The sequence below is a fragment of the Augochlora pura genome, chromosome 2 (assembly GCF_028453695.1).
Source record: "Augochlora pura isolate Apur16 chromosome 2, APUR_v2.2.1, whole genome shotgun sequence".
Taxonomy (NCBI): domain Eukaryota; kingdom Metazoa; phylum Arthropoda; class Insecta; order Hymenoptera; family Halictidae; genus Augochlora; species Augochlora pura.
Window position 1 is genome coordinate 20,548,108 of NC_135773.1, and position 19,888 is coordinate 20,567,995.

At 37.0% G+C, this 19,888-nt stretch overlaps 2 protein-coding genes across 2 annotated transcripts in view; both read right to left on the bottom strand.

Annotated features, from left to right (window-relative positions):
- LOC144473455 (antichymotrypsin-2) lies at positions 1-2,339 on the bottom strand. The gene is made up of 8 exons (XM_078187329.1): positions 2,158-2,339; positions 1,597-1,804; positions 1,334-1,513; positions 1,053-1,263; positions 780-994; positions 541-720; positions 334-469; positions 1-270 (listed from the first exon to the last, which is right to left on the bottom strand). Exons 2-8 carry the CDS (start codon positions 1,669-1,671, stop codon positions 113-115), a joined length of 1,155 nt encoding a protein of 384 aa, XP_078043455.1. The 5' UTR covers positions 1,672-1,804; positions 2,158-2,339; the 3' UTR covers positions 1-112.
- Positions 1,671-19,888, bottom strand: part of LOC144473416 (uncharacterized) — a 26,634-nt gene continuing 8,416 nt past the window's right edge. Inside the window, exons 3-9 of the mRNA XM_078187270.1 lie at positions 19,022-19,513; positions 6,787-7,073; positions 6,189-6,410; positions 5,552-5,839; positions 3,009-5,222; positions 2,879-2,955; positions 1,671-1,715 (exon numbers count right to left, since the gene is read on the bottom strand). Coding sequence (XP_078043396.1) covers positions 5,073-5,222; positions 5,552-5,839; positions 6,189-6,410; positions 6,787-7,073; positions 19,022-19,513 — 1,439 coding nt within the window. The 3' untranslated portion in view covers positions 1,671-1,715; positions 2,879-2,955; positions 3,009-5,072. The remainder of the gene's footprint in view (positions 1,716-2,878; positions 2,956-3,008; positions 5,223-5,551; positions 5,840-6,188; positions 6,411-6,786; positions 7,074-19,021; positions 19,514-19,888) is intronic.

Sequence of the window (19,888 nt, forward strand, 5' to 3'; positions counted from 1 at the left end):
TTAGTAAATATAGATTTATTTTTTTAAGCAATACTTGGAATGTACAATAAAAAGTGTATATGCACATCATATATTAATACTACAGGTATGGGCGTTATTTGCAAACAATAATTTATAGTTCATCTTTTTCAGATACAGATTCAAGATCTTTTACACTTCCAATAAAGAGTGGTATGTTATATGCTTTATGTTCTATTATGAACATAAATGGTCGATTAACCAAGAACTGTTCTGGCATATCTATCATCCTTCTTAATCTTATATGTACAGCTAAAATAATTCACGTTTAAAATACTTATAGAATTTATTTAATCCTAATAATATTATTCATACCTGTTGCAGCTGCAGCTTCTGTACCTTCTTCATTTACTTCTATCATAGCTTTATGTATACATTTGCCAACTTTCAAAGGTACGCTTGAAATATACCCAAAATCTGCATTATCTTGAAACATTTTGTTTAATCCAAGCTAAAATGTTTAGAATTCATTAAAGTAAAGAATTCATCATAATCTGATGCATAAGAATTTAGTATCAGTACTTTGCGTAAAATGTCTTCTAAATCCACCATAAATTCTATTTTAAATTTTGGAAGATACAACTCAATGTCACCATTTGTTCTAGATGCTTTTGTAAGAGTTTCCCATGAAAAATTGTTTTGTAAATTTAAGAGTCCATCCACTTCATTAGGTAATATTATGGTCATTACGATATCTTGATTCTGTAAAATATTTTTTGAATGTCCAAAAAAATCCAAAATAATTATGTGTTTGAACATACCATATAGGGAATTTCAATAAATTTTGCATCCAATGCTGGTATTTTACCATGACTGTAATTAGACTTATTGAACATTGTCGCCACCATCTTCTGCTTACTTTTTGTCACGTAAAATGTCCTTTTTTCTGTCTGTCTAACATTAAATTTATGTAACCACATACCATTAAAATAGATTGCATTTACTAATACCAACTTCATGTGTTCATCAAAATCATCTACGAAAAATATTAATTAACAATCTAATACATTATTCGTTATATATTGATAATTTACCTGGAGACACAAGGTCAGAAATTTTATGATTTGTTGTTTCACCAACCCATGTGTTAATTTCTTCTGCTGCCTCTTTCTTATGTTTAAAGTCTAATTTTGAAATAACAGATTTATAAGTAGTTTTTCCTGTCGTCAAAAATTCTTCTAACAAGTCAAATCCTTCTTGAATATATATTGCGTTAGCAATATGTAATTTAGTATTGTTCAGTTCCTAGTAAACATATAAATCAAATTTTATCAAATCCTAAATTGTGTTTTAAGTTAAATAGTAATTGTCTCACATTTAAGTTGGTTAATAGAGATGTGTAGCCTTCCTTTATGGAAGCTTTGTCATGATGATGAAGAGCAGTCGATAATTCATTTAATGTTTCATTTTTTGCACCATCCGAAAGCAAAGACAAGATCATATGCACACTTATTGGGGAAGTAACAATATTTCCTTCACTGGTAAGTGACAATTCCTAAAATTAAGTAGATATTTTTTATACATAATTGTTGAAAATGTTCTATTTCAAAATATCTTTATAAGTATATTCATACTCACTGCATTAAATGCTTTTGTGAAATTGGTGCAAGAAACAGACAAATTCTTACATACATTTGTGCTTTCTGCAGCCATATTAAATGACTGTGTTGATGCAATTATAACAAATGTAGTTAAAACTGTAAAACATTAATGTATTTATTGACATTGTAAGAATTGAAACAATTATGTGTACACTGATTATGTATAACAATTATGTGTACATCACCTGTAGATAATAAAAAAGACATTGTTAAATTCATAAATAGATGTTAGAATATTTTAATGCGGTGTAGTCAGCTTGTACTTGTCATTACTTGTAGTCAATTGTACATGTCATTAAGATTGAAGAAACCCTAACATATTTTATTTCATATTTCAACATAAATTAAAAGAAATTTTCAAATTTCTTTTACTTGCATCTTCAAAGTGTCTACATAATAATTAAAACAGTATAAGGACCAGTACAAATGAACTAATTGTAACATTTTAAAACGTTTACATAGACATGCAGTCAAAACTGTTTAAGAGGTTAACTTTTGCAGTAGAATTCAAATATAAAAATAGCGATCCACTACTTGCCAAAATAGAAAATAAACGCCAGCATACAAACACAAAGCGCGGGATGCTGTTCAATTTAAAATATGTGTTCAAACAACGTTTCAGTCAAATTTTGTGCGTTAATGTTTCCGGTAACTTTCCGCACTATTTTTAACTGTGACTGAGGAAGTTATGAATATCTAACAGTATGAATGTATAGGTCTTTGAGTAAAGGCGAGTTGAAATTATTAACAATGAGTCACAAGCTTAATAATGAAACATAACATGTGAAATTTATTTTTCGCTTGTTACCGAAACAGTTTTCAAATACTTAATATAGAAAAATGCATATTCGAGTTTTAGATTGTAGGGAAAGCTGAAGCGAACTAAAATTAACAATTATTAGTACGTTTACAAATTTAAAAGGAAAAAGTAAACGTTATTTACCAAAATAATTCGAAATATTCGGGCGTCCAAAATTTCTCTGCATTCCGAATTATGTCAGTTATTTTTATTTAAACATCAAATGATAAAAGGTAACAAATTATGGACACATTCGTACTTAAAAATTACCCGGTTTATATTTGTTCACATATTTTTAGTAACAAATTATATAATGATTTGACCGAGGGATAGTTTTACAAAAGAAACTGCTGTAGACATTGATTACCGAGGAATGAATAATTTACCAATTTTTTCGTTCATGTAGAAGAGTTATTGATGGGGTTTTATTTATTAATTCTAGTCGATGTCAGAGCGTTACCTAGTCTTAGCTTTGGTCCTGGGAAGTTTCCGACAAGTTCAGATGAGTCCTCTAGCTGAAGTATAAGATAAGTATCACTGTTTTTTTTTAATATAAAAGGCTGAGATCGCGCCAGTCCTTTAATGTTTACCGAAAACGCCTCGATCCTATGATCCTCCTTTTTTAATCGCTATTCTTCTCTAATTTCAGGATACCACAAAAATGTAGTACCACTACCGTAACTGTCATGGAGAGAGTGCTGTATAGCTACAAGTCATTCCAGGTAATCAGTGGCTTGAATGGGTTTGATGGCTCGAGTACTGTTTGGGCTAGATAGATCTAGCTGTACTAGATAGCCTCGGGTAGCCTTTTTTCCTTTTCCTCTATCATTACTCACATTACCGCGCCGCCAATCTTTGTTCAAGTAGTGCAAACAACCGCAACGTTACGCGTCACCGCCATTTCTCCGAGTTTCCTGTCCGACAAACGTGCAAACGTTCCATCTAGAACGGCATACTGCCGAAACGATCTCCAGCACGCAGTATTTTTATAAATAACAGAAACTTTTAAAATCTTGTCTCTAAGAATACATTTAATCTAATATTTTTAATATTATTTAATGATACATATAAAAGTAATCGTACATTGCGATAATGGGACAATGATACAAAAGTTTGATTCGTTTCTTCCTTTGACTTCTTAAATATAAGCTCAACTGGGATACGATTGTAGGTATGCGGGGATGTAATAAGAAATAGTTTCGCATGAGAATCGGTCTTAACTTTAGTTAAACTATCATAAATAAATAAATAAATAAATAAATAATTAGATCAGAGAATGAAGTAGCGTTGGTCTAAAAATGAAAGCAGAAATTCGTAACTCACTTATATCCCTGTGCTGATCGCTTAAAATCGTAACAATTATTTTTGTCATTGTATTTAAAAATGATTTACGTTCTAGACTGTCGCTTTACTTCCACGGAAAAGGCTTTTATGATATTCTATTTCAGAGACACTATTAAATAAATGAAAATATACAGTTAATATTTATTTCCTGTCTTCAACCAAAGTAAGTTGGATGTAATAAGTATTAACTGTTGATTATCTTTATCGAAAAACGCTTCGACAGGGATATAAGTTAGATTCCGTTTATATTGGAGTTACGATAAAGAATAAGAACGTCGATTAGATTGAAACATAGAAATAGGTCTTGTTGTATAAATATAGAAGTGTTTACGTTGCAGCAACGTGCAGAGCATTTTTCTCGATACATGATATTGCTGAACTTGCAGATAACAGTAGTTTTTCTCCGGAATCACTTATCATTGAAAACGTAAATGTCTGAAATTAGGCTAATCGCCCAGCTCCATTCTAAACAAACCAAAGAGAGAATTTTTTCGCAGCTCTTATCATAGCTCTGATCGATTTTAATATAGCTTTTATCGTAGCTCCAACATTTTACTCCTCCTAAATAGACTACAATTTTTATACATTATATAACATCAAATACGCATTCAATCGAAAATCAATTGACATAGACAATAAAATTACTGTTTTACTTTTGGCTTAGAATTAGTTGATTTTGACGTAAGTATCACAAACGTTTCGTCCAATTTTTCTTCACCATACAATCGTGAATTACTGATTTTGTGTATTCATTACGTGTTTGACTATATAAAATGAACTAAAAATAGAGTCTTTCTATAAATGCTTAATGGAAATTTGTGTTTGTATAAACATTTGCAATTTACACGTAATTCAACCTAATAAAGATGGCAAATCTCTCCATTCAGTTTCTACAGCAAGATATGCCGGACAAAGTGTCGTGCACAGATGCTAGAAATATCCTGAATGAATAATTACAATAAATAACATTGTGCTTTTCAAGAACAATTAAAAGAAAATGAAAATTTGTTACGTTTACGCTGGAGTATTTTAATAGTCGATCGAAGTTTCAGACGCGATAGGTCAATTCACTAGTGTATCGAATCAATAATTAGCGAATCTATAAATATCCCAACTACCATACGAAACTTCTCGTGAACGAAGTGTGAATATTTCGATGAATTTTACGCGTCCGAACCTATCGAGACGAGATTACTCCCGGCGTGCAAGTACCATAAAAGAGAACTATGCAGAATCCGGTCAGATTAGTTGATTTCTATGGTACTATTCGATGGTTTCACTGAGGACCAACCGCAGCGATGATAAGATGCTTAAGCGGCGACAACTGCGACCGGCGGTGGTCGAAGCATTGATTTCGTCGCCGACGAGAGTTTCTCTGATACTAAGTGAGCGATATGGGAGGATCTCTTCCATACGAACTCGCGCGTTCTGTCGTGGTCGTCGGCGCTCTCCACTCGAACCTGAATCAGAATACACCAGGTGTAGTTCAATCCACTATTATACATATAATATATTGCAGTATTATGTGTATATTGCGAGTACTCGTAACTACTATTGTTTCTAAATTTTTTAAATTAATGCCGAGACTTTTTGATATCTAAACTACTGTGTATATACAAAATAATAACATTTGTGACACTGGATCCACTGTTAAACCTTATGTTTCATAAAGGCGTATGCAAATTCTTTAAAATATTCGCAATAAACACGTGCCAATAAGAAAAGGTAAGAAATGAGTATTTGCAGATAAAATTGGAAAGATCAAAGATGAATGGTGTCTTGCAATTACCTGTTTTGGCTGTAGAACTCGAATAGTGTTCAAGGTTGCGGCACCGCCGTGAACGACTCGAAGGCTCAACTTTCCGAACATTTCGGCGGTGGTTGCAGTCGCGCTTCTCAATTCTTTCTTCGCTGCTCGGCCGAATTCCTTCTCGACTTTTAGGATCAGCGGTCCGAGGGTGAATTTCGTTTTAACCATGATGTGGTCGCTCATCATGTTCACTGAAACGTCGCCCGACCTCTGAAGGCTCGCGAGCCCGTAAAGCGTAGCTCGAGCTTTCGGCTTGCTCTTCTTCGCCTGAAAAGCAACGCAGCAGATGCTATTATCCAAAATTATTCTACTGACTCGAGAATTTGTTCGTACGTATCTCTCGTGTTTAAGAAAATTCGATTTAGATTATCTACGTGTACACCGCGAAGTAAAAATGAGTTTTTTCACTGTAAAAATAGCTTTTTTAATGTATAACGAATTGTTAGCAATTTTATTGAATTCCATTTAAATATAATAAGTTACTTGAAACATTTGCAAGCGATCGAGACGATAATAATCAAGAATTACGAGAATAACCATATTTTATTACTACTAAAATTTTAAATTTACTTCACGAGTTAGACTGTTAAATTTTAAAACGAAAGGAAACAATTACCTTATTTTTATTCGTTGTGGATTGATTTTTCGTCTTATTTTTCGTCGTGGTACGATTTTTATTAGTTTTCTTCGTGTTGGACGAAGGGGTTTTTCTGCTTGGATATTTCGTGGCAGTTTCTACGGTCGATCTGCTCGCAACCTCTTGCGTGCTAACTGTCGATACGTCTTTCTCCGCGTTCGTCCCAGATGCGGTTGTATTTCCTGCAGATGCCACTGTTTTCTAGCAATGACATTAGTTGATAAATACAGAATTAATATAAATATAAACGAATTCTATAAGAATCCAATATAGCTTAATTAATTCGAATACTTCTTCATACGTAATAATCATATATTGTATAACACAACAATTATTTTATTAAATGCAATTCATGAAATAAAGTTTTCATACATTATTGTCTAGTAAACTTTTGTCTGGTACTATTTTAAAAAATGATTTAATATATTCGTTAATATTTAATATGTAATATTTAATATTTTCGTTAGTCACCTGTAATAGTAGTTTCACACCAAAGTCTAAATTTAATAGCATTTGTTATGTAGAGATAGTTTGTTAAATTGTTGTTAGGTAGAGATAGACAGTTTGATTGTAATACCTGTGCATTGTCAAGCGGAGTTTCATTGATTTTATCATTAGCTGGGGTCACAACGGAGGCGGTAGTTATCTTCGATTCCGTCTTGCCGGTCTTCTTTTTCAGTTTGCTTTTCGACTTTTGTTTGTTCAGTTTCGACTTGGCGTTCGCGTTCGTGAGCTTCACCGTCACCGGATCGTAATTGCTGCGCAAAATTTTATTGATTCGCCCAAGAATCGTGTCCACGAAACGATTGTACTTCGCCACGTAGATCGCCGATACGTCGCTGCTTGTCCCCGACTGCATAGCACCTAAAATATTGATATTATACTTAGATTTACCAAAAACTTTGCAGAGAATATCTATATTATTATAGAATGTGAACCATGTGCTACTGCAAGTACAACGAGTGGCATTCATCGAAATTATGCAGAAGCGATTTGATAGCAATCGTGTGCTGCTAGGGTGCGTGTGGAATACGTTTTTGTTTAACCATCCCACTATTTACATTTTTAAATCGTTCGCTATTGACAAAGCAAATCTGATTTTTAATCGAGGAATATATAAATATTGAGGTATAATAAAAGTATAAAAAATAATAGAAAAATATAAAAGCATGATATTCTTTCAACCTTTTTTTACATCTCTAACTATAAAAACTAACTGTAAAGAATCTGGAGATTTTCATATTTTCCATAGATTTATTTAAACATTGTCTAGCAAACCAGTCCTCCTAATGCCACGAGAAGTATACGCTGCAATGTTAAAAATTCTAACATCGTATTTATTTCAATGTTTCATAATTTTTATTATGAAAAGGGAGCCGCTTTATTATTTGACTATTCAGAAATGTGAAATGGCCGTCGGCGATGCGTTTGATGTTAAATTTCGTTGATATTGTTACGGCACTGTCGGGGGAAATGGGTCAGAAAGTTCGACAGCTTTCTAAATGCAATATAAATGGAGCTCGGAAGCGTGTCCCCTTGAAAAAAAGGATGGAGTCGAGCCATGCAAGCAATCATATTGATTACTATAAAATTTAAATAAACTGAAGTATACTAAAAATTAATAATCAAACACGTAAAACAGTTACTGAATATTCTTCTGCAAATATTCTGAGAAGACTAGGAAATTTTAATGATTATTGGTGATTATATCCAAATTGACAAGCCATTATATCAATAAATAATACAAACGTAGATAATTGTATTACCAATTTGGAATATTGACACTAAACTTACCGAGACCTAAAAATAACTAAACTGTATTGTCTTATAACAAGAAGAAGAGTAGTTAATTAAACCTTTCGCCATTCCTTTCTTTCTTAAATAAATCCTTTCTATAAATAAATTTCTTTCTTCAGCTTATTATGATAATAAGCAGAAATTAATCTCGGAACTTTGTAACTGGAAACTCTCTAAATCGACGTAAATAAAAATGTATAATTTACAAAAATACGGCGACGACACGAATTCAATTTCATTGAACTAATAATAATCCACCTAATTTTGTGTTTAGACACAATTTAATCGGTACTCGTTTATATCGAGAAAAAATTAAATTGTAACCACACTGTCAATTTTTACCAGTAACGCATAAAATCCCCAGTCTAATAATTATGAATTCAGAATGATTATAGAACGTCGTCTCGTTTTACAAATCTTGATTTCTGCATTTTTGTTTTCAATTCTCAACTTCGCAAACGTTTTCGTACTTTTTTATTTAGACACCGAGCGTGGCAGTTAAAAACGAATACTTGGGCGGTCGACTGTATTCCGTTTCGGCGTAATTCGTTTCCTGTCGGTCAATACGGTACGCGCCGATCTCGATCATCACGAAGAAAGTGGCTTAAATAAGATCAACGACCGGGGAGAGTTTTTAGGTGGGCACGAGGAAAGGTTGCCCCCTTCGCGTCTTCGCGGTCTACACGGAGAAGTAGTTAGGTCTGTAGGTGAGTAGGAAGCAGGTCGTGGCCCAGATCGAAGACCAGTTTGGCCTCGCCGAAGGATTCCGACATACCGTTATCATTGTCGCTCTTTCTTACGAACTTAATTCATCGAGGTCGGCACACGGAAGTTTTTTCTGTCGATTCATCGCATAGCTTAACGCTACGCGCGAGCTTAACGATGCTCTTCATCATTTATGTACGCTGGCCGACAAACCTGGCGCGCAGAGAAACAGATGTTCGAACAGTTCCAAATATCGGACGCAAAACCGGAGCGTGCACGCCTAATTTTACTTTTCAATATTTTCTGTACGATCGTCGGTTAAACATATCGAAATTGACAAGCTATCGTAATAATTCGACCTTGTGGATCTTACGCGTAAACTAACAAGATTTAATAACATTTTCTTTCCTTTTTACAATAAGTAAACACTCAGTTGACGGAAGAAACTTTTTTCGTTTCAATCAATAGTATTGTCAATAAAGAATATTTATGTTATAGTTATATTATGCTATTAAAATTTCTTTGTTGCTTCAGCTTGCTCGTGACGATGTTAATTGAACGCGAGCCTATTGACGGCTCAACATATCCAATTATTTAGGTTCAATGTTAACATTTTTATAGGAATTTCGTCTCTTTCCTGGCCATAAATGTGTCTTCTTTGATATATTTTCCAATTTTTATTCGATGTATGCACTTTTCGAGGTTGTCAGTCGTAGCGTTATACTGTGATTTATAAACTTTTGGATATTATATTAGGATGTCCCATAAGTTCTTTCCACGATATAGTGTGCGCGAGTAAGGAGGCTTCTTGAGAGATGGAAGAACGTTTACATACAATAAAATAAATCAATCTTAACCCCTTATACTCGAAACTATTTTCATTACATTTTAAATATATTTTCTGATCTCCTCTATTTCTATTTGATATGACTTATTGCGATTTATGCATATGAAATTGAGCTCATTAGCAAGTACAACACTTGTTTTAACGATCTGTAAACATAAACGAGTCTGATGCTATTACAGTTATTTTCAGAAGTAGTATAACAATTTTTTGTGGCGCCTCAGAGTCGCCACTGGATTGCAAAGGGTTAAACAACAAATATTGTCTATTGATTTCTCATCCGAAGTAAGGAAGGAACTTAATGTACACCATAATAAAAGCCTAACAGTGCAGAACAGTTCATGTATAACCCAATAATTCAACCTTAGACAACAAATATCGTCTATCGATTTCGCATCAAAAAATAAGGAAGGAACTTAGGGGACACCCTATTAAAACGATAAACGATCGCCGGTCGATAACGCATGAAATTCGTGACGAGCCGAGGAATGCGACCCGCGGTTTACGGGGGACCGTTCTCGTGTCCAATTCCATGGCGGAAGACGCGCGGAGGAGACACGGAAGAAACGGAACCACGTGAACTCGTGATCGAGGACGATCCTAGCCATGACTTTGGGTGTGGGTCAGGGTCGCGGACGCGCGGGAACCGTGATGGCGTCATGGCGACACGCTCGCGAGAGCACGCTCCAGGTCAGCGGCCTCATTCTGTTTTGGACCGGCTGCTCGGTGAAAGCCGAGAAAAAGATTTCAACTCGGTCACACCTTTATCGAGCCCTCGCCTCGCAGTCATGTAGAAAGTTAATTGGCCAATGCTGCGCTCTAGTCGTTTAATTAAAAGTTTCGACACGTTTTCTTGTTCGTCCCCACCCCCCTCCGTTCAGCCTGTTTTATTCAACGAGGCACGCTCTTCGATTACCACTTTAACGACATTGTTATAGAGATTCGATCGAGAAGGAATTCGTCCACTTCGCACGCTATTCGTATTCGACCGAGTCGACATTGGCCGACAATAAATGTACATGTATTTCGAACTGGCGGCGAAGTTGCTTTCTTTGCGGACATAATTAACTCTATACACTCGAGTGGCGCCTCTGAGGCGCCAATGGAGATTTTTACATCGTTTGCAAAATAATTTTGACAGTATTAAAGACCCTTCTATTTAAGAGACTGATATAAAATGGTAACACAGCTGGTCAAAATAGCTATTTTTTGAATCTAGTCTTAAAATCGCTTCGAGTGCGAAGGGTTAACTTTGTATTTATCGTAAAAGACATATTATATTGACGTAACATAAAATATTACAATATTTTCAACGAAAAGTAGACGAAATAGAAGAATAAAAAATGTCGTATGTTTTATTCGGTCGAGATGAAGTTATAAAAATGTATAGTCAAAGTCGTAGCGATTGGTCACCCGAATGGAATTTGTGAAAACGGAGAATAAACGCTCGGAAATCATATTTCCTTATTTGCAAAACAGAAAGTTATCTGTAATTCGAAACGTTTAATTAAAATAAACGATGATAAATCGTTGATTGGCGACAGAGGATTTCTTCAATTGTACACGCTTACGTAACTACATCACATTGTAGCATGCATTTGATAAAATTGCAGATGGCCCGTAGCACGCAATGGAAATTGTTAATTTACCGGAGGAAACATGAATCTCTCCAAGTTTATCGGTCATAACGTAGTTCATATTGCCAGTAGACTCTGTTCATTACAGATCGTCTTCGCAATCTGGACCTGCACTGACGCACATTCGCGTAATTTAGGCCATTTTGGCATGTGTAGATCAAGTGGCTTAGAGTCGGATGCCATTGCCATGATTACATATAGGGACTAATAGACGAGATTCTAGAATCGTTTGATCGGCTTGCGATCGATCATTGCCGTGATATTACGAGACGCATTCGACGTTTTGATCTTCTATCGTATTAACTGGGCGACGAATTTTATGTTATATTTATTTATAACAGAAGTAGTTAGATGAAATGTAGAATCGCGATGAACGATTTTAAAATATTACCTCATTATTGACAATGTGTTAAAACTATCGAAACAGAAAATATTCAACTCCTGTCTTTTTACAATTAACATACAACAGAATTTACTATTTTTACTATTTTTAATATTTACTATTTTTTCATTAAGAATTAATCCTTTCGTAGACAATATTCATCTCTCAACACGCCAAATTAATTCTTTCGCGAAACATGTTTTATGCAAATTCATGCGAAATTTAAGAATCGAATAACATTTGTAAATGATTAGTGAAGATTAATGAGTACTCTGTTATTTTATAAATAAATATATAAAATAGAAAAATTGAACAAAAGGCTGGCCATTTTTATTGGAGAAAGGATATGTATATATGTATACGTGTGTATACTTGCAGGTTTGTAGAGAATCTTCGCACAGCTGTCAATTAATTTTGTTTTGTTACTCCTTGGAATGAAAACAACTGTCATAAAATTTAATTAGCGGTTATCCTACATTTCTATTTCTACTTCCACTCCGTCCAAGGCTTCGTTTACGATGAAATTAAGCACGAAAATGCGTTCGCTGCGCGTGTCACTAAGTGAGGTTTGACTAACTGGTCTGTTTGTAACTTACCGTTTCTACTTACACTTAATCTCGTTTTCTTTTTTCGGAAAGGAAGTCTCAAACGAACGCAATCTCTTATCCTACTTATGCAATTATCTGTGCATCGTCGTTTGTAAAATTACTTGTTTTGTTTAGTAGCATGCACTCGATATATATAGCAAAATAAATATTTATAGTGCAACGAAATCTTTCGATTTTCGTTCTAACAGCGTTTTTCTCTGTTGCAGATTCCTGAACACGTGAAACAATGGACATGTTCTCTTTGTCCTGAACAACAAAAAAGCTGCTGAAAATATTGGCCAACGCTGGCATTATCAATCCTACGAAATTGGTAAGATATATAGAAAAAAAATGTTAATGTTTATAGACTGACGTAAATGAAAAATAGTTGCAATCTCGATATACGAGTCAACATAAATCTTTGCAAACAAATGCCGTTCAGAAACTAAACACAATATGGACAAAATTTGTAGTATTATATACGAGAGCATATTATCATAAAAATTATAACATACTAATAATAGTATAGTATACTAATGATAATAGTATATGATATTTTCTCTTATTATTTTTATCAAGCACATAATGCTAATTTCCACTGATATTTACTTTTCAAACATACAAATTTTCATAATGTTCTCAGTTTTCTGTATCTGTAATCTTCTTTGTTACTTAATTACTTCAGTGACAACAGTGATCTATCCTAATTTTGACCATGACTTTTATTTACCTCGTATATAAATAATTGTTGAAGTTAAAAATCAAATAAAAGTGAATACATAATAATCGTATAAATTATTATTCGTTCAATGAAATTTGAAAAAAATCGACAGGTACTTATAACTTTCTCTAATTGAACCAATCGCCGGTATTAGCTATTTGAAATATTACTTACGAGTATGCTCTCTACTCAATTATTATGGCATTTTGCTTCCTCGTTTAGAAAATTCAAACGAGTTTCGTGATTTCTCTCGAGAAATCGCGAAGATTTAGTGACCTTCAACCACTAATTACTTTTGTCCCAACTTCTACAGTGCTTCTACCTCTACAAGCTGTGGAATGTTAAGTGTGTGTGTGTGCATTTATTCATAAATTTGTTCGTAATTATATGTACAACATATACATATACAGTATCCTCGACTCTCTTGAAAGCTATAACATATTTTATATTTTTTCTTTTTGTTATACCAATCAATTTTAATTTCAGCAAAAAGAGATTTCGACATTGTTTAATTAATCAGTCCTTCTAACATCTCAACAACAATTTAAGTTGTTTAATACAATGTGGAAAAAGCTGTTCCGTTTTAAAATGAAGCGAAAATAAAATTATATAACTTTCTTTCAAATAATTATGTCATTTTTCAGCTGACAAAGCTTCATCGAAGCTTCATCTATATTTGTCTACTTGTATTATTAAAATCTCAGAGCTTCTTTTTTGTAAATCTAGACGAACAAATTTATGAATTGCCGTGGGTGGGTAAAGTTTCGTGCTACCGTCCAGTCGTCGTCAGTTGTCGTAAAACCGATCACCAAACGCCGTGCAGCTACTTACCAAAGGAAGAGCAAAGAAATAGCAAGCTAGGGCTCTCCACTACTTTCTCTACGAACGAGTGACAAGGCATGCGAGATAACCGAAACAATAGAGACGAAAATTTTGGTAACGATATCCCTTTGCAGCAATTTTATTTGGAAAATTCTTTTTGCGCGATTCTTTGATTCGACGAATCTTTTCACAAACTGTACCAGAACTCTCGAGTTGGGACAATTCTCGAGATAATTTAAAGTAACTTTTTCACTTGCAAATATATTCTCCATCGTTTCGTTAACGAGTTGTTATCGAATATTTACGAGTATACACGAGTTATGACGCAACAGCGATCTCAATTTATTAACTGCGTGAGTGGGACGTTTGTTATTCTCGCCCTTCGCTTGGTCCGTTGTTTTTCGTTAACAACTCGTTAACAAAATCGAAACACACATTTTCAGCAAAGAAAATAATGATTTTATATTACTCCAGGAATTCTCTGGAAAATGCTAACAAATCTGTTTGCTTGCTGGTAAAAATCGGTTACTCGAATACAAAGAACAATGAAACAAATGAATGCATAAATTTTGCTGCAAAGGGTTCTGAACAGCTAAGTGACACAACACATCACGCGTTTAAACGACGATAGTTTCGATGAAAGACTCGTCGATCGAGAATTTCGCGAGATGAACGGTACTCGATACAGGACAAATGATCGAAACACGTTTGTTTGTTTGTTTGGTTGGTTGTTCCGATTTCCGTGGAAAGGGAAAGAGAACTTATGCTCCGGATCACTCGACGCGGCGAGTAACTGAACGAACACGCAACGGAAAATAAAATCGGTGCGACACGGACAATGGTGAGAGAAATAAAAGGCAAGACACAATTATTTTTTTTCTTTTGTAAAAACAATAAGTTATCTGTATTTTGCAATCCAGAATGGACAATGTCTCTATACAAGCTTCTTTCCAGACAGAAACATTAAAATTCCGTGAGGCAAACGACGCCATCGTTGACCGCACGGCAACGAGGACTACAACTTTGATTAAAACGTTACGTTCCAGCCTGTGTACATGTAGCGGAAAAAGAAATTAGCAAGTATTCCAATGGAACGTAAATAACAATTACGTTTCGAGGGGAAACACCGTGCGAGTCAAAAATCGAGTACAATTTCTAGCAGATCGAAGCGCCATTATGGCGGCCGTAAACGGCGTCGTTTGCCTCGTAGATCAATAACATTTTATTTTTGAATATATGGCTCTCTTTCTCTCATTCTTACGTACAAACACACGGAACCTCTTTGTACTCCTCGTTCATTCGATGATTAGTCGATAGAAAGGATCGAGAAGGAAAAGAAAAACACGTGACGTGAGGTCACCAAGCCATTCATAATATTTCGCATCGTCGAAGTACCTTTTGCTCGCCTAGAACCTCGTAACTCTTTTTTTTTTTTTATTGTGAACATTGTGCATAGCAAATTTGATGGAAAATCTGTGGTTGGCCGATATGGATGTCCTTTTCACTTCGAACTTCGATACGCTAATGTGTCATTTTACTCGAACGCATGGCGTAATTTCAAAAAAATGTAAAATCATTTTTGACTGAAGAAAATAAATAAAAGACGTTAACATTAGAATCGAATAAAGTCTAGAAATAAATGATAGATAAAAAGCAGTTTTGATAAATCTGTAATTTCACTGTTCAACCCCTTGCCGTAACTCTAATTATAATATATATTTGTCTTTAGTAAATTCTTAAGAAATGGATAACATTAGCGTTCACTCTGTGTCTCTATAGTATCTTCTATGCTCAAACATTGATAACAAAAGAATAGATTTTTGTGTCGATCTAACGAAAAGAGGTGACATTCACACTCGAGAGACTTTGTTCGAAATCTTTGACACGAATTTTACTACGCGGCAAGGGGTTGGCTTCAGTTTTCCTGGAGCCATCAGGAGAGGAACAAGTGCAACGTCGTTCGCATAAACGATTCCACGATCGGCCAACAGCATCGTTGACAGAAATTCGAAGGAACACGGCGGGTTGAAAAGGTACTTGGAACGTGTCCGTTCCCGTCGCAATTCTGCGACCGCCCGTTGATTCGACAGCGCTTACACGAGTTCCAAGTACTTCGGCTATGTACAATCTCCACGTACGACGTCGCGGCGCGACGGTTTCCGTCGGGGAGACGTAATTGGAAGTCGTGCAAGCCCCGTCCGGACCTGGAACGCGAAATGGAAGCCGCAAGGAGGCCGAGCCGTAATCAATTCCACCATGCTGTTCGACGCGCGAATGACTTCAAGTAGAGGTATCGACGTTAATAAATAGAATAAATACTAATTCTACTGCTACCGCTACTACTACCATCACTTCTACCACTACCAGAGACAGGACCCGGTTTAGATTTACACCGTTCACTTTTTATTTAAATAATCTGCCGCGTGCGCGCATCCTCGGTTTCGTTCTACCACCTGACACACGTGCTCGTAGACTTCGAAACAAAGAAATGTTTCGCGTCGAGTTCCTTCGTGGAATTGTGCATTACATTTGTGCATTAACATTTGTGCACTCGGAACAGTCAACGTTTCCGGTATTACGCAAGAAGCGGGAAGCCTACGATCGTGTCACGTTTAGAATTCGAAACGTTAACAAATCGATACTGTAAATACCGAGCAGCTTTTCAAGTACCACGTGTCTGAGAATTCATTTATCAGTTGCACCGACGTATCATTGAATCTTGTATCGACTTTCCAAGGAACTCAGTCTTCCGGATAGACAATCGCTTATAAATAATAGAACGAACGATCTCAGATATATATATATATAGAGTGAATTATTTGGTATATGGAATGTCAGCGAATTATTATTTAAATAAAAAGTTGGTCCGTCTCCGACTACTGCCAGGCATCTTCAAGCTGAAAGCACGGCTGCCTTATCAGAGAAGCAGGAAATCTCTGTCGGTAGACCACCTAATCTTAAACGATCAAGATCTCCTCCGATGTTCGCGTTCTGAATAATTCGTTTCAACTATTTAGGATCATTTTTCTTTCTTTTCGCGTAACTGTGGTTCTGGAATGGGACGGCAAAAATTGGTCGAACAGCGCCGTGACTAACGGAAGCGGTCGCGCCGTATCTCGAACGAGCGTGCAAGCACCAAATGGCCGGCCAGAGCGATCGATCGAACAGAATTTTCGTCCTCCGCGCGAAATCCTCGCGCGTGGCAAACGGAAATAAACCGGATCCGCTGATCGAGTTTCTAATTCCGCGGAAGATTACTCCTGTTTGTTCAATTAGCTTCTACGGCGTTCCGTAGGATCGGTTTCAGGTCTTTTTTCATGGTCTAGTTGCGACCGAGCCTTTGGCATCTGCTAATTCGATCGTAGTTAGCAACCGTGTAATAACTCGGCGGTTTCATTGTTATATGCAAACTACTAATTCCATACGATTTCTCGGGTTTTCCTCGGTCTACCGGTGATTAGACGTTTGCCAACTCGTTAACGGATTTGTTTGCGCGGTAATTGACAACTGTTAATTAGCATGTTAACGCGTTTTAATGGTACGGTTGACTTAAAAGTAACGAAAGAAAAGGAATCGTTTTTCGTCTAATCAGGAACAACGTTATCATGTTTTCGAATAGAACTAATCGTTTCACCGAGCCCGAAACGACGCTTCCTCTTTTAAATATACTCTTCCTCTTTTTAAAATACTTTCGTGAATTACAGTGTCGTTCGAGCAATGACTTCGTGATCATTGATTCGAATTGCGATAATCGCGATTCCGAGCGGAAACACTGTTTTATATTTTAAAAAAAATACATTAAAGGAACTACAATCGTAAAAGCTCGATTTCAGTGAAATATTGTCGACCTGCAACTGACACCTTACGGACCGGTAGCCCATAAATCGGCTATTATTGAGATAAACGTGTTAAATTCTACTTCAATATTATTATACAATTTTTTTAAATATCAAATATCTTTCACGATTAATGAAATTAATGAAATCGAAATCGATACGAAAATGTAACATTCAGCTCAACTTTTACCGCCAAATCCCCGGTCGCTAAAGCATTAAATCGTTTTTACCGATTTCACCTATTTAACCGATCCCCGAACGATCGCCGACCTTCCGAGAACTCTGGCTGACCAAAAGACCCGACTCCGTGGTAACGAAAGGGCGTATACAGGGTGTCCCAAAACTCTCTACGCATCGAGAAGAGATGACTCGAAACATCTTTTCCCCTGGCAAAAACGTTCTCCGTGGCTTCGATACCGAGTTATCAACGAAAAATACGGACCAATCGGAGACACGCTGCGTCACAATAGCTAGCTCGACGCGGCATTGATCGCAGAGTCGAGCACTAGTTGTACCAGCTCTCCGATTCATCCGCGTTTTTCCTCGATAGCTCCTTAACGAAGCTGCGAAGAAGCTTTTCGTTAAGGGCAATTTTATTCCAAATCACGCGAGGAATCAACCCTTTCCGGATGCGACGAGAGTTTTGAGAGATACGGTAGTGCAAACTTAAGCGTCCATTTTTATGCTCGCTTAGGTGTCCGACTTGATTCCCACCGACTCTAGGAAATAGAACTTCTGGTAATAGTGGAATTAGAGCTCAGGCCATATATACTATTAGACGCGACATATGTACAGTGCGTGTATAAAGAATCGAGTTCGGATCGGCTTGGAACATTAGTATGTCACCCTCAAAATTGCTGAATTATCACACTAGCATAGTTTACATACTTTAGACGTGTATGATCATACTTTTGTCAAAAGAAAATTATCTGAAGCCGTGAGTATAATATAGAGCATATGGCCTGAGGTCTCCGTCATCAACTAGTCCGTTTCCTCACTACTTTGACCGCAACTCTATGCACCCGTTTATGTTATAATATTAAAAATCTCCAATAAATAGTAGCAGCTCGGATAAAAAAGTTGAAAGAAGCGGTAGTCTTCCTTTTTCTGTAATTCTAACCGAGTAGTGGGAACGATCGTTTTGTTCGTCGGCAGATTGAGTCAACGGGGTAATATCGGACTTGGTTTAGGCGAGATACGCGTCGTCGTTTTCGGCCCGAATTTCGGACGGTTCGGCGTGCATCGCGTCAGTATACGGCACCATTCGAGACCCATGAAAGGAAACGGAAACAGAGGAAGACCACGAATTGAGCATCGAGTCAGTAAATCGTAGCTCGCGACTTGCCACTCGTCCCTAATTCACACCGGTTAAACGGCTTTTGGGGCGGCGGCCGGTTTGGCGCGCGTTTTCGCATGCGCCCGCGACTTGCGCGTGTGCTTGCGCCCCGTGCCGTGTTTCTTGCTCTTTCCCTTGAACTCACGTGCGTGTCTGGCGCCAGCAATGTCGGCGATGCTGTCGACATCGTCGTCATCCTCGTCGTCGTCGTCATCCTCGCTATCGTCGTCGTCGTCGTCGTCGTCGTCCTCGGTGTAGACGAGATCGACGTCGTCCTCGTCGTCGTCGTCGTCGTCGTCGTCCTCGCTGTCGGCCGCGTTGGTCGAGACGGCGGGCACGTGGACGGGATTCGCGACGGACTCGGCACCCTCGAGAGGCGTCTCGTGGATGCCGGAAACCGCCTGGCCCTCCGGCACCGTGTTACCTTCGTCCTCGTCGGCGGCGGTCGGCTCCGACTCGATCGCCGACGGCTCGTTCGCCTCCGCGGCGGCGGCGGCGGCCTGTTCCGCTTCCGCGGCGGCCGCGTTCAAGTCCGCTTCAACGGCGGCCGGAAGTTGCGGAGCGAGAGGCTGCTGCGGTGCAGCGGGAGAAGCCTCGGATACCGTGGCCTCGTCGTCGTCGTCGTCGTCATCCTCCTCTGAAATTTCACATGATTCGTTCTTAGTTACTGGGAAGAATTTCTTCATCGTTTCTTTAGCAACGATATACTTTGTGGCGATCCACTATCAACATCGTACACTTGCTATTAAAGAGTTTAGGGAGTTACTCTGTCCTTCTCGCAAGCAATTAGTTATGGCGAATATTTATGAGTCAATGCATGAGTTAGGGTTAAATGTAGTCGTCGTCTATTGCGAACTGTGTGGTAAACGGAATGTTTCCATCGTTGTCAATCAGAAAGACATTAGGTCTTATAAGAGACTGATTTACGTATAAAGGACCACATCATGAATGACGAATCCCGAAATGTTTATCACAGTAAAAAGTAATTGCACTATATTTTTCTTCTATGAAA

What these genes read in the sequence shown, in the direction of transcription:
- LOC144473455 (XM_078187329.1), bottom strand. Translation starts at nt 1,671, where the DNA reads ATGGCTGCAGAAAGCACAAATGTATGTAAGAATTTGTCTGTTTCTTGC. An exon ending in TTATTGAAATTCCCTATATG is followed by an intron (nt 721 to 779) that starts GTATGTTCAAAC and finishes AATATTTTACAG; the next exon opens with AATCAAGATATCGTAATGAC. An exon ending in TAGAAGACATTTTACGCAAA is followed by an intron (nt 470 to 540) that starts GTACTGATACTA and finishes TAAACATTTTAG; the next exon opens with CTTGGATTAAACAAAATGTT.